Source organism: Calliopsis andreniformis, chromosome 10 (assembly GCF_051401765.1).
Source record: "Calliopsis andreniformis isolate RMS-2024a chromosome 10, iyCalAndr_principal, whole genome shotgun sequence".
Classification (NCBI taxonomy): domain Eukaryota; kingdom Metazoa; phylum Arthropoda; class Insecta; order Hymenoptera; family Andrenidae; genus Calliopsis; species Calliopsis andreniformis.
The window spans coordinates 12,542,252-12,557,933 of NC_135071.1; the positions used below are offsets into that span (position 1 = coordinate 12,542,252).

At 36.9% G+C, this 15,682-nt stretch overlaps 2 protein-coding genes across 2 annotated transcripts in view; one reads left to right on the forward strand and one right to left on the reverse strand.

Annotated features, from left to right (window-relative positions):
• The window catches only part of LOC143185322 (uncharacterized), a 46,682-nt gene extending 42,043 nt beyond the window's left edge, over window positions 1-4,639 (reverse strand). The window contains exon 1 of the mRNA XM_076388260.1: window positions 4,298-4,639. The gene's annotated coding sequence lies outside the window, so the exon portion shown is untranslated. The remainder of the gene's footprint in view (window positions 1-4,297) is intronic.
• An 8,855-nt stretch (window positions 4,640-13,494) lies between these two features.
• LOC143184542 (uncharacterized) lies at window positions 13,495-15,279 on the forward strand. The gene is made up of 3 exons (XM_076386860.1): window positions 13,495-13,726; window positions 14,199-14,365; window positions 14,774-15,279. The coding sequence occupies exons 1-3, from the start codon at window positions 13,660-13,662 to the stop codon at window positions 15,041-15,043; spliced, it is 504 nt and encodes a 167-aa protein (XP_076242975.1). The 5' UTR covers window positions 13,495-13,659; the 3' UTR covers window positions 15,044-15,279.
• Window positions 15,280-15,682: the final 403 nt, after the last annotated feature.

The window sequence follows — 15,682 nt, forward strand, 5'->3', positions numbered from 1 at the left end:
TAGACAATGAATCGAGCATCGTAATTATCGGAGACAGGCTACACCACTCGGCGTACCTACGAGGAGAATTTAATGAGTTTAATGCATCGACAAATTTTCCTGAACTTCTAGTCGACCGTCGCGTCGTTACGAAGAGCTCCTTACTGAATAAAGATTAAAGTTCGCCGCGGCGAGAAATTTCAATTTGTTCGTTTCATGCTGAAAGTCGGACTTACGTTCCTCCTAGACATCATCCACTGCTTTCGTGAAGAAGGCACGTAATTATGTGCCATGCAACGCCGTTTAAATTGAGATTTTGTGAATTCGGAAGCGTTGCTTCGATTCAGTTCATGGGAATAATGAAAATGCTAAAATTCTTAATTTTCTAAGTGCGACTAATATTTACGCGGCACGAGCGCATACGATGCAAATTACGTTTCCTCTGATTAAAGTTGATAACGAAGGCGGGATTCAAATCAACCAACTTTTAATCAAATTTAACTGTTTAAACTTTTAAACAACACAACGTCCATTATTCTGTTGCGATGGGACAGCAGGCGATAAAATGTTTCAATTGTATTGCAAATTGTTATAGATAGATGGTACTGAAGATTGATGTTGTGTTGATTGATCGAAGTGCAATGATTAATTTATTTGAGGGGTGTAATTATTTTAGAAGAGAAAGCGATTTTTCAAAGAATAGTTTGTGCAACACGATTGCTGTTTAAAATGCCTACTTCGAATTGTACGAGTTGGGTCAGGTAAAGTGTTACAGTTTCTTTACAAGATCAATAAAAGATAGTGACAAATCTTTTTAATGGTTTAGAATTCTGCGGTGGGGAATTTGTGATATGGGAGATACTGTTATCATGCCCCCAGGTGGGCCACAGGGACACATCTGTATTGTTTTTTTTTGGAACAACATATAAACTTTTGCAAACTTATATAGCTTCAGAAGTTAATCATTCTTATCGACCTCGAAAAGGTGTTGGTGTAATAGAATAATGTTCCTTCCTAATATCAGACACCCAGAATTTATTTATTTCATATTTCCTTCCCTACACACTATTTTAGACCAATTTCAAATATTTAAGATGCAAAGAATGAAGCTTATTAGCTAAACATATTTAATAAATTTTTATGATAAATCAATATTGTTATAAATTTCAAGAAAATTCATGAATTTCATTAATTAAAATTTCCTGAGTATTCCCAATACAAAATGTGAGATCAAGAAGCTATTTACGAGTGTCTCTTGCTGGAACTTTTTTAATTAGAATTACATTTCCTACCAGGTCTCGAGCTAATGAATACTTCCACCTTAAATTAATAAAAAACTCTATCATTTGCAGCTGATTCTTCAGAATGCTAGAAAATATTTCTTACATTCAGTAGCAAATAAATTGGTTCAACACTACACAAAGATTCTTTTGTAAAGTTTAAATCAGTAGAGGAAGGTAGGAATTGAGATACCCCTTGTTATTTCGCGACCTACAGAGTCTCAGAATAACTGCAAATAAGAAATGTTGATGAATAACTTTAGAGAATTTTCTGTGATTTGTGTTATATAAATACATATAAATATTCTTAAATTAAGGCGAAATTGTACAAGTGAAAATTCAGGCAGTAATATGACACATTCTTTTTGAGACAATTAAGTTAGATAGCTGTGTTAAAGCGTTAATAAAGAAGTTTTAAAAACACACACGTGTTAAATGAAACAACACGATCATAATTTATTTAGTTTTATCCCTATCAGATACATATGTAAATTCGCTCTGTATACATGCAGAATCATCATTGGCCTACAAGCGCTATAAAAAGCATCGAATCCATAATTCATTCTTAGAATCTGAACTGTATTTAATAATACTATTATAATGTTATAGAATATTACTATTCTTATAGTTTCATTTTAAAACAATATTAGTGTCTTACATAACTCCCAACTGGTTATTTTACTTTCTGTCATTATATCGCCCTTAAAAACCCAACATATCCTAGAAATCTTACTGACATTTTAAAACAGCAATTATTATCGAGTAAATTATTGTCTTTATTTCTTTCAAAATCAGAAAATAAATGAAGATAAATTTCACTTTAATATGTACATGGAAAAAGTTTCTCACACGGTTCAAGCATAAAACGTGAATAAAATAAAAGAACAACAATAAATGACAACAGGTATTACGAGATAGTATTATAATCTTCCCAATACTTAATCTCCAATAATCGTTAAAAATGTCAATATCGTGTTCAGCTCAAAACCTTGGTGTCTCATGTTTCCACCCTATCTCATATTCCTACTCTCTTCCTCCAATCATATGGCATCGTCTCGAAAATTTTTCAAACGACACAAGAGCTTAATTAAATCCCCTGAATTGTGAGCTGTATTGCAAGGACCTTTTGAAACCATAGCACTTGCTGTCCTGTATCTACATAAGAGGAGATCGCCGCTGAATCGTTCGCAGCGTTAACGAAGGAACAGATTAGGAAAGCACGTACCGCGAAATTTACGCTCCAACTTTCGTTATTTCATTTGCTATAGCGATTGGCTCTTCGCGATCGATACGCTCGCAGATCCCACGCGCGATTCTACGCTCGTTACCAGGAAATCTAACTGAATTTAGAAGAAGAGATAGAACTGAGCATCCCCCCGAACGATCGTCGCAAAGCGAAATAGATTTACAGGCTTTGGGCAACCTTTCTCGATCTCTTCGACGACTTTTTCTTCTTTGTGCAGCCTGCGCGCGATTCCTTGAATTATAAAACGGCGTTATCCCGCGACCGGGAAATTGGAATTTCAGACCTGATGAATTTACAGGATTAAACATAAACTCGTCTCGTTTTAATAAAATCGACATCCCGCCTCCAATTTACCGTGCCCCCGGAGAACTTGAAACGGATTTAATGAAAATAGTTTGCAAAAGAGCCAAGTATCAAGGATATACAAGGAAATATTATTTGCGACAAATATTTGGCTCGGTGATTGCGTAAACGAGCGGATACTGTTTGCTGTTACATACGTACTGGTGAAATGTAAAATCGCTTTGCGTTCAAATAAATATTGCGAGACATGTTCCTGGAAATATTGTTATATGCTACAATTGCTACATTTTTATTTAAATATTCTACATATTTGCTTAGCTTCTCAATTCGTTGAGAGAATTTTTATCGAAAAGGGTGATTTATTTAAACACTTCTCGTCTTAAAACACGCTTATTTAAAAAATTCAATTTCATTGTGAAGGAACATTACGTTTTAAGGATTTGTTGATAAAAATTGAAATTATACTGCGCTGTAATGTTCTTCTCCTGTTGCACATGTTTACGTATTTCGTTGACAAATATTTTAGAAAATAAGACGATGTAACATCGTACAGGAGAAATATTCCAGGAAAAATTGTTATATGTTACAAGTACTACATTTTTATTTAAATATTCTAGATAAATGCTTAGTTACTCAGATCATTGATGAAAGATAAACACTTCTAGTCTTAAAACACACTTATTTAGAAAATGTAATTTCATTATTGAAGAAACTACGCTTTAAAGATTTGTTGATCAAAAATGATATTATAGGTACTACACGATAATGCACTTTTTCTGCTGCACGTGTCTACGTGTTTTGTTGTGAAATATAAAAAAGAAAACGATGTATCACCGTAACGTAAGGGATATCGGATGTTTAGAACTCGTATAAAAAACTATACCTATGTGTCATAACTTTAATGTCGTTTTATAGATGACAGAGATGATCGAAAGCTCAATAAAAACTGTGTGAAGTATCACGTACAGTATACAGTATTTTAAAAAATTGAAAATATTTCTAATTAACAAGCAGGTACTTTCTTATTCCATTAATTTCTCAATAACATTAACATAGTACATGACAAAACACGTAAATTTCCTTTACACCAACTAAGGCGTTCAAAATACTCCAATCACACTATTTACATAATAACAACGCGCCAGTTAACAATATCTTTACAAGCGACACAAACTTTCCCCCATCAATCCACAAACTCACACAAACATACTAATTATCAATACTCGCTTCACATTTGCCTCCACAGTCCCCGCTCCAACTAAAAAATCCGCCGACCCAATAGCAAAGCTCACCAAAAACGAGCATAAAAAGAGAAAAATTGAAGCAAAATAAAAATCAGCGTTCCCATCACCCCGCGTACCATTCCCCGATCCTTGGCGGGGTATTTGAAATTTTAATAACCCTGTCTCCGAGTCCCCAGCAAAGGGAGACACTCGTGTCCCGTCACCCCTAATTCGTAGCTCGATCGAGCAGCGAAAAAGCTACTCACCAAGAGCGTCCGACAGCTCGCGAGGATCCTCCGCCAGACAATGACAGGGTTCACGGTAGCACGAGGTGTATCCGCTGCACGAACCGCTTAGCACAGAGTCATAGAAACCGCTGGAGCTGGTTCCCTCGCGTCAGTTGCCAGGCTTTACGTGCAACGACCCCCGAAACGATTGCTACGTCGCGTGAGAGGGTTGCAACCCCTTCGACACGGCCAGATCCCCAGCGATCACGCGGGCGTATTTAGGGTTCACTTGCGCTCAGACCTCAGAGCCCCGGAAGCATCGTCGCGAAGGACGGGGGGTAGGTGTTCGATCCACGGTTCGCCAGAGCAACCCTGCCGCGCTGAGAGTCGAAGCGGTACTGCGAGGCTCGCCGCGACCCGGCGTCCCCACCACCATCGACCCAGACCCCGCTGGCCAATCGGGGACGCGGATCCGCGAGCGTTCAAACGCCTTCGGTTCGAACCGCGACAGGCCGATCCGTTTGTTTGACGAGGGGGTGGAAAGCACCGACGCCAGTTTTGGCGGTCTCACGTGTTGCTTCGCTGTAAACACCGATGATCTGGGATTTCATTCAATTACTCGGCCCCTCGATTTTCGGGTCCAGCCGCGCCGACGAGAATTGACCGGGGATCAACCGCACGCGGTCCGAAACTGTTCCAGCTGGCTTGTAATTTGCGGCTGGCTCGGGTTTCCGTAACTACAGCGGGGAAGACGATGAAGGAATCGCGTTCCCTGAGGGGGTGACTGAAGGGAACGAAAGGGAGGTGGTTTAGTTCGGTCTTATGTCTATGTACTTTTGGATGATGCTCGTGGGTGTCTGATTTCTGGTGCAGAGCAGTGGATGTCTTATTGAGTAATGAAGTCAGATTTTTTGTGAACGGGGTTGGGGGAAGTGTACCTAATGCTGCACGTTGGTTAGATCTTTAGTCCTCCCCCAGATAGCATACGATGTCTTGAGATGTCTATTTTATGTACATTTTATGTTTGAACCATTTTAGGATATAATTTGAACGTTTTAAAGGCATCCAACAGTGTATGCCTTAAAGACCTTCGAAATTTATGTCCATGACAGGTTTTAAATACATATTGTATAGACGTCTTAGAGACTTACGCTTTTGGATGTCTTAAATGTGGCTACTTTTTGTGTGAGCATCTTGTAGACCTAATTTGGGCGTCGTTTAAGAGTGTTACGTACATTAGGATGTCTTAAGCTGGGTCTACACTACATATTATATGACAAAGTTATATTACTTTTTAGAGAATAGAAGAAAGACATACGTACAACGTTTCTCTATTCTGTTTTTTAAAAAGTTATATTACATTGTTATGTAACATGTAGTGCAGACCCAGCTTTAGATACATACTAATTTGTAATTTCGAACGTTTCAAAGATGTCTTCTGCACATTTTTAGGACTTTACTGAATGTCTCTAACACGTTTTTAAGACGTTTCTGTGCTATGTGGGCCGTGGGCACATTGAGTCCATTTTGTTCGCAGTGAACTTCGATTTTTTTGTGAACTTCCTCAGAGCTTTTACTTTTTTTAATTAATCCTACAAACATTTGACTCAAGTAGCGATGGCATATTAAAATAGAAATTCCAAGGAGGATCCCAAAACTTTTTTAAACTTTCTGAAAGTTTAAAACAGTAAAAAAGATAGTCGTGGATAAAATAAACCCAATGTGCCTATGAAAGGTGCAAAAATCAAGTGTGCCCATGGAGGGTTGTAAAATGGAACGCAACAAAGTGGCTAAAGTGCAGGAGTGAAGAGGGGTTTCCCTGATATTGCTGTTGCAGGTTGACTGCTTTGTTGCATTACATTTTTTAAAGACATAGTTAATATCCAGTACTGTGCTGTCTAGTATTAAGTACACTTACCCTAGTAAGAGGAAAAAAGTTGTGAATCTTGTTCCCTGCGAATAATGTAAATTGTAATTTTCTCTAGTGATTTTTATAAAAAGTTGCAAATATTATAAATTGTAACTTTGTCTAATTGTTTAATTTTGAATAACTAGACTGAGAAGGTTTATGTAATTATAGAAAATTTAAATATTCATGAAAGTGTAGAATATACATACTTCATAAAAATATACAAACTATGAAAAGTACTGATTATAATAGTATTTTTGGAGGATAAAAAGTTCAATTTTTTTTAGTTATGTTTTAAAAAATACGACTTTGCATAACATCCACCGTCTTATTAGTACTTTTTTTATATACTTCATAAGAATGTAAGTAACTGTATCGGTAAAATTACCACGTCTGTGTAAATATGCTTGCCAGCCTTATTTGCACAACTATGAATAAGACTCATTTAAATAATTGTGCATGAAATTACCTATTACAATAAGAAGTTCTAATAGAGTTCAGCAGAATAGAGAAAGCACTGGTTTCTAAATGAGAGTAGTAGTTCTGAGAAAAATTGGTATTTATAAAATAAAAACCGTATTAAAATTGAAGTAAGTAGTATTTTCAATAACCAGCTGAAATATTAATACCTATTTGAAGGAGCCAGTCTATATCGAAAATCCTTCCATTTCGGTTTTTTCGCAATTAATAACCTAGCTTTCGCAAACAGATATCGATACCACTTAAGAGAACATTTTTAATCTGCTTTCGTCCCCAAATAGATTAAGTAATATTCGACTGTCATTCAAGTCTTTATCCTTACCATGAAGGATAATCGAATATCGATTCTTAGGATATTAATTGCATTTTATCAGCTACATACTGTGACACGTTTTTGTACATATTTTTATGTTATAGCAAATTCATATAAAAATACTATTATATTAATCTCGTTAATAGCATTTCATGATTACCTATCGAAATTTTTGACACGTGTTAACAACCAAAATCAATCGATAAACTTTATGGTTCCATAGCATTCCCAGAATTAAAGTAGGTAATTTCTCTTTGTTGACGAACTGATATTAATAACTTGCATTATTGAATTGCTAGAATATACATTGGAATGTTATACATTCATTATGCTAATATGCATATGAGCAAATATTAATATGTGTAATTATGCTATATTACTCCTTACTTTTCCTGGATTTTCATATAGTGGTATAATACAAAGCAATCTAAAATAATTATACGATAACTGGAAATATGTGGCTTCGTTATCTGTAATATCGAGAAGCTTCGCAAAATTCTGTAATATTTATTTCACACAATTGACGAAATTCTCAACGCCTCGTGTCTTTAGGTATGAAGGTATTACGTTTTTAATTACACTATCTCTTGCTATAAGCTTACAGTGCTTCGTTCTAAGTCTTGTTTCATGAAATTATAACAAGTAAAATCGGCATACATAAACAGGATTTAATCTCAGCGCATCCATTTTCATATTTACTTCAATTAATTAAGACAAACGTCTAGTTACACTCAATCACGGACGTATTCGTGTATCCAGTATAATTAACTCTGATACAATCGCGCAGGAATTGTAACCTTAATCATATTACATGTATTATTCACGTTTAGGATTACAGAATAATGCATTCTTTGAAGCTGGTATCGCGAATATTCCTCCCAGCACATTACCTATGAATTATTTTCATATATTTTGAGCTATGATACTTATCTGTAGTTTAAAGAAGAAATTCTTGTACTATTAAAGGTGCTGATTAAAAGTCTGTAAGTACATATGCTTCAAGTTGACTTACATACATTTGAACAAGCTCATTTATTGCAATAATTTCGACGTAGAAAGAATAGAAATACTTCCTTGAAAATACTATGTAAACGATAGAACTGTGAAATATTTAAACAGTCAGCTTCAAGATTACTCAAAAACTTCGAATGATGGAATATTGAACTAGTGGTGTAAAACACGATTCTATTGAGCCTAAGGACAATATACCGAGGGAGAACGTTCAAGTGAAAGCAATGACACTTGTCCCTTGTAGACCTGAAATCGATTTCTCTGCGGCTATTCACCTCTATAAAACATGCAACTGCAGCAGACTGTTGTAAAATAATCGAACGTGAACTTCTGGTTTTAATTTTAACTTAATTCCCTTCTGCCTTTCCCGATGAACAATTAATTACGTATTCTGGGAATCGGACGCGTAATAATTAACCGTATCGTACGAGTAACCCAAATCTAGGATTTCCATTATTATATTTCCGAGGGTAATAACGCACGAAGCTTGGAAAAATTTAATTATCTTATTTCCGACCCTTCTTGCAGTTTGGAATCTTAAAAATATCTCTCGAAGGATTCCACTGAAATTCGTGGAAACAAGGGAGCTATAAACGTTCCACCACGCTGCTGTTTTATATCCAAACTCTGTCAGGGAAGAAAACCAGAGAGAAACAGAATTTATAAAATTAACCATCCACGATTCCTATGAAAACGTTAAATGAGTTATTTCTACTGTTCTAGTACTTTTGGTACGAAATAGTTTTTCATTCTAGGTAATTAGCATATTCCTAGCAGGGCAGAGAAGTGCAAGGCTGTATTTAATGCGTCAAGGGGTTGCCAAAGTATGTGTGTGTGCAAAGAGGGTAGGAGATCAGAAAGGAAGGTCTTATCTCTGTTAAGCGAGCATTACAAGAAGTCTTCGACAACTTCGACCTATTACTCCTTCCCAAAGAAGCACAAGAGAGGAAAGTTCAAAGAGGCGGGCATTCGTTTTGATTATTGGCCCGTGATACTTCTAATAACTGCCGTTCAGGGATGAAAGAAATTGAAGAGGAAACGAGCGTCGTCGAGCTGATTTTTTACCCTTAACGATGGCTCCTCTAATTAACCGAGCTTAGACCAATTACACCGAGCAGCAATCTACATCTACGTACATCTTATTGATCGTGGCATTTATGAATGATGACATATCAAGCGCAATTTTATCTGGTTTTGACATCGAGGATTTCAATATTTGCGCGTCAATCAGAATACTTCCTCGCGAAAGGCTTGCATCGTTTCCTTCGGAAATTAGGAAGAGAGCTACTCGAGCGTTTAAAATCCAGCAAGTTAATGGAATAATAAACGACCTCAGTTTACTCAATTTTTTAACGATAATTCCAAATTTCGATAAATAAGACAATAACCTCGTTTCATGCAAAAACCAACTGATACTGATAATTTTCTAAAATGAAACTATAAGAATAGTAATATTTTATGACATTATGATAGTGTTATTTATTGTTAAATTTTCAATTATACGATTTCGCCCTAATTTAAGAATACTTATGTTCATATGACACATGTCCATGAAATTCCCTAAAGTTATTACAGCTATTTATATTGCTCCCATTCTGAGACTCTCTTGGTCATAAAATAAAAAGGGTAACTCACATTCCACCCCTTCCTCTACTAATAATGTAGTAACTCAAAAACTCTTTTTCGAGTCACGTCATTATTGCAACAAAAGTTAAAAAAAAAAGTTAAATTTTCGAACAAGTTCCACAGTTTTCGTTCTACACGCTCGACGCGATGCAAGCCATTTTTGATATCGTTCGAGTGAACCTGGAGTCGCGAATCTAAAAACGTGTAACGTATCCATGGCAACTTTGATCAATCGCGAGAGTGATAGTGAAACTACGAGTATAAAGCGGGCTGCGCGAAACAATCTTACAGAAATAATTTAGTTATCCGATTCCTTCGGTGGGAAATGTTCGAACGAGCCAGGTTCCATTCTGCCAGGAGCACGTTTCATGCGAGACCCTCGCCGTCTGCGCCGTTAAGTTCCTTTGTCGTATTCCTCGCGAGAACACCAATTCATTTTCCTCGGCTGACAAGAAGCCCGAGATAGACGTTTCTTGCGAATGCTTCCTCCCCCTGCTCCTTCCATTTTCTGAATCATTGCAGATGAACTCCGCGATGGAAAGTTCACTTGTTCTACCGCTGACAAATTTACCGTCTCATTTGCTTGCGCCTGGTACGTGAACAATGTTTTAACTCGATGCTGGAAACACTTGTCCTCGATCGGGGACAATCTGTTGCGTAGCGAGAAATTTAGCATTGTGAGCTTTTAGAAGATGAACCTCGGTGACTCGAATATAGACAGTTAGAATCTTCGAGTTCTATTGAAGTTTTCGAATAAGAGAGGTACCATAAACGGAAATTCGAAGTGAGATAAATGTTCCAATACTTGGATGCTTAAGATGCCAAATGTCCTAATAAGTGGACAACTAAAAAATGTATATTTCGATATTTGAACTGTGTCCCAATAACTAATTCCTTTAAAGACAGATTCACTCAAATTGTATTCAATTGTTCAATTGAACCTAAAGAAAGTAAACAGTCAAAAATCGAACATGGATTCTACTTTAGCTTTTTTACTCCTACTTTTTACATTTTAATTCAATACCAACGTTTTTCAATGAGAAATCGTTCGGGAAGCATAAAATTAAGAATACTTATTTAGATCTCCCTTGCTATTTCTCAAAATTTCATATTGTTTTTCACACTTTTGTATAGAAGACAAGGTGGAAACATGGATTTGCTTTCTAACGAGTTTTAAAAAATCAGTGACTTAAATTTGGCTTTAATTTATTCGTTATATATTCCTCTCTTATATTTAAGAATATGAAGCAGACAAGAAAACTTACTTAGGCTATTTCACATTGTGCAATAGCAAAAACGATACGAAAATCAGTACAATACAAAGGCTTCAAAATTCCTAAATGAATATAAATTTTTGTAGAACGCATCGATGACGATACCGCCATGAAACAAATGGTGGAGCCAGACGAGGTGGACATCGTAGATGATACTGACTTATTTCGACCACGAAGGCTGACATGTATCCCTCCTTCTTTTCCCTCAAAATGAGCCAGAATCAATCATAGTGCTTGTGCTATGAAATACCTTTTTCAACGTTGCAGAGATGGTGTGTGCCGAAATGGTTTCTGCGTTTGCCGCTAAACCATAAATCAATGCAATACACTTGATATTCGTGTGAACCATTCGATGCTTTCTATTGAACTCAGTAATTGAAAAGCTTCGTCTTTGCTGTGAACACTATCGTGCAATTGGGTCTTGGTTACAGAATACTCTGTATCGTAAATTTTAATATTTCTATACAATAAAAAGAATTGTGTCTGCAGAAATTTATTTTAATGCTTATGTGAAAAACTGAAATCTTTTAAGTGGTATGGCTCAGGACAAAACCTCTCAACCCAAGCTTAGGTTTTATAAACGAAAATTCGACATACACCATCGTCCAAAAATGTTAGGACACCTGGCAACAAAACTTTGACTAGCTTATGTGAAAAACTGAAATCTTTTAAGTGGTATGGCTCAGGACAAAACCTCTCAACCCAAGCTTAGGTTTTATAAACGAAAATTCGACATACACCACCGTCCAAAAATGTTAGGACACCTGGCAACAAAACTTTGACTAATACAGATAAATTTTCATTTGCAGAATTTGGGTTACTCCGAATTCGAATCGCAGAGGCAAAATAATGCACCTGTGCATGTGGCAAATAAATCGAGTTAAAGTGAGTTTGAGAAGTTTTCACATGGGAACGAAAGGAAATGAACAAAATTATAATTTCATAGAGGTTTTCGAATTATAGAGATTCGAGTATACAGATTCAGCTGTATGGAATTGCTTATTTCGAAGTGAGTTTCAATCCTTAAATTGGGGTGTATGTTATTTCCTCGCGTGGGAAAAGTGATAACTCGACCCAGATTCTAGCATCACCCTATATACAGTTACGTATATTCGATATTTACAGAGCTGTTCGAACGTACAATGTTTGTACGCGAAGATAGTTTGATTGCTCGGTTAGCGCAGACTTCCAGCATGAGAGCTGGTCGAAGCTTAGTCGAGATAACTTTGAAGGATCCTGAAGTGATATGAAGCAGTGTAACAGGTTAGAATGAGGAGAATGGAAGAATAAGTCTATTAAATATTACAGATATGTGTATGCCTAGCCATATGTGTCGCAAGTAGGATAACTCGTTAGAACAATGATATTACAAGTAGTTTTCAGTACATACTGGGGACAAATTGAGTTTGGAAAATGAACAAGTAAACTCGTTATTTTTTGTGCAGTCATCTGTGCAGCATGCGGGCGATCGTTATCGTGAAACAAAATTGTGCTTTTGTCGATTGACGAAGATAATAACTCTGTTAACGTTATGTGCCCAGTTTTTAACAATGCAAGCCTGCATGTAATACATCATACTTTATTCAGAAGAGAAATGCTGTGACGCAGGAATGAAGTAATGGTTCTTCTTTGCGGTTTTGTGTTTCATTAAAAAATGTCTCTTTTAAGGTTCTCTGCTGCTACGAGTGAATTGCAAACTTTGGAAAGTTTCAAATGTTTGTGATAATACCGTGTCTATTCGTTGAAATGTTTTTCGTTGGTTCTACAAAAATGAAAATTTTAATATGTTGGATATGCAGAGTCCATCGCTAAGTGATGGCGATTTAATTCAATCTGCATTACCAATATGTCGATATCTAAAAGAGGTTCGCAATTAAAACGTTCTGCATTTTTCAGCAGAAAATCAATGAATCCACATTTTCTGCATTAGTAATTTGCTTACAAAACTTTCTTCAATTTAGCTTACATTTTCTATCACTAAATCAGCAGCAATACAAACTTCAAACTCTTGTAATAATAATCACATTCAGGATTCATAATTCATCAAACCTCAACATAATTGCAAGCTCTAAAAACTGATTTAGCGACCAATGTTTTAAACCAATTGTAAAAGTAAAATATAATATCAGATTGGAAGACTCATAAGTCAATTCCTGCTGCTTTAATTCAATTAAAATCAATTCTCATTCAACTTGAAACCCACGAAACTTCGATCTACAAGAAGCGTCTAATGTTTTCGTTGAACGAGTATTATCCGAGTCATCAAAGTCCTCCGACGCTCCCGCTTCTCCCTCAGCAAGGAAAAACGATTGCAGCCGTGGCGTGCACGATTGAACAGCGGCCCTTCGTCGATACAGCCGCTTCGATCGGTGCTCGATCGATCGGGGACATCAATAGTGGTCCCGACAGGCGATCAGAAATTGGCAATCGGTGGAGGTCGGATTTAGCTCGTTGGGAAATCATCGATTGCGCGGCCGAACTTTCTGTTTTCTGAAAATGACGCGGATGCGCAGAAAGTTTGACGTCAAACGTTCTCGATTAATGGAGAGGACCTTTCGGCTGCCATGGATATTGATTTTCCACGGTTTCGAGGTTTCTAGAGCAGTCGACGGCGTAGCGCAGACGCCACCACTCTCAACATGGCGGTCCACCACACTCGGATCCTTTCGCGTCGTGTTTCAACGTGCTCGGCTAGCCAGCTGCAGAATTTTGCAAGGATGAGGCCAGCGATTCAGCGACCTGTGCAGATAGTTTAAGTCGAGGAGCGGACACGGTGATTTTGATCAACATGCCCGCGGGGGCATGTGCCACTGTCACGTGTTTCGTGATCATCGCGTCGATCACGCTCGCCAATGGTAAGCTTTCGCCTTGCCTCTGTTTCAATCAATTGTTTTGGGAGAGTCTTACTGTGACAGAGTTAACAGGATCGTGTTTGGAGGATCGAATGATTCTGTTGCTCTCATAGCGAAAGAATCTTTCATCGATGTGGATGAAGGTGTCTGTTTCCTTCAGACTTTCATTCTGCTTCACTGATAAACTTTATTCGAGTCTTCTCTGGGTATTATAGCGTTGCTCAGTTGAGCTAAAGTCACACCTGTTGACAGTTGGTTTCCTGAATTTTATCTTTCTGCTACCGTCTTATTGTTTGAGTTATCTTTTATTCGAAAATTGAGTGTGAATTATCTGTGAAGTAAGAGTTTATGAATCATTGAAGAGAACTTTAGCATATTAAGGTGAAGAATTAAGGGAAATACTTTCGTTGATTTTATCGTATTGTTTCTAAATGAGTAAATGAATGACCATCGTTTGATTTCATGCACCCATCAGGACAAATATTGTCCAAGGAACATCGAACTCACGCTGCTTCGAAACGAGTAAATGATTTATGGTGTTATCAATGCCACACGATGGAAGATGGAGAAAAATGCTCCAATCTGACCGAGAATTACAGTGATTTCAAGCACAAATGCACCGGCGACAAAAGGACATGCATGGTAATGAACGATAACAACGATTCAAGCGCTCCTTGATTATACTCGACACGCGTGAATTATACAAAATGTTCGACAGTTTGCCTCAAGATATATTTCGTATTTTTATTGAAAACAAAACAGAATTGCTAGCTTGTCAAAATAACGCAAGCTGTACTCTGTAATCACTGTTCTTGTGCTCTAAGAATAATGTAAAGCCAGAGTACATTAAGCCCACTTATTTTCTGTGTGCCTTAACACACTTTGGCTCAAAGTCCAAATATAATTTCGAAATTATTTGAAAATGCCTAATTTTGGACTTGTACTGTTCTTCAACTCACCCATTCATTTACTTTTCACATTTATTCTCTCATTACATTTAGCCTTTTTATATTTAATTTTTCTTCTCATATTTAACTTCTTTGCTTCCAGGTGAAACGAGTTTCTTACACCACTAGCACAGAGAACTCAACGTCTAGCCCGCAAACATGGTCCATGGAAAGGAACTGTACTAGCAAATGCGAGCCAGGCTGCATAGTAATAGGAGAGCGCACGAAGCTGAACTCGTGCACCGCCTGCTGCGAGGAATCGTTTTGCAATTTCGGAACAGCCGCTGCCAATAATTTAATAATGAGAGACATCGATCTCATCCTAGCTTTAACTTTACAAATTATATTAACTATTATCATGCATCCATCGTGACACAGTAAAGAGAATGCTATCCAACCTTCCTTGTAAATAATTCAAATTACTCCTTCACTTCAAGCTATCAAGCTGCTGAATTGTAACGCGTTTACACAAATAAAAGTTTCGTGTTTCCGTCACAGCTGAAAGTGCAAATTTCATTTGTCGCGAAAACAAAGGGAAGCAGCAGGGTTATTTGGAAGTGTCTTAACTACAACGTCTCTTTTGAGAATAAAGTTGACAAGCTAAAGTGATCTGCTTGATTGTATTATTATAATTAACTATTACTCTATAGTACCACGTTATTCGTGGTTAAATTCAATAGAATTTGAACAATTATCTTCATTCTCATCCACAGATTTCTCATATTATAGTAATATTAAAATTTTTATTCAATTCTATGTGACTTTAAATATTTTAAGACAATAAAGTTTTGTTGAATAATTAAAAAGCAGTGGGACGCAAGTTTAATATTCGCCTTGTAATGCTGTATTATTGACTGAAGTGGTAAGTACTGTCCATTGCTGATGAGTTAGCAGAGGCACTCGAATATTCAAACAAATGAACACTCCACAATGAACTACTACACCAATCAAATCTGCATTCTCTCCGATTGGCAATTTATCAGCAACGCACAGTGTTATAGTAGAAGTAGAT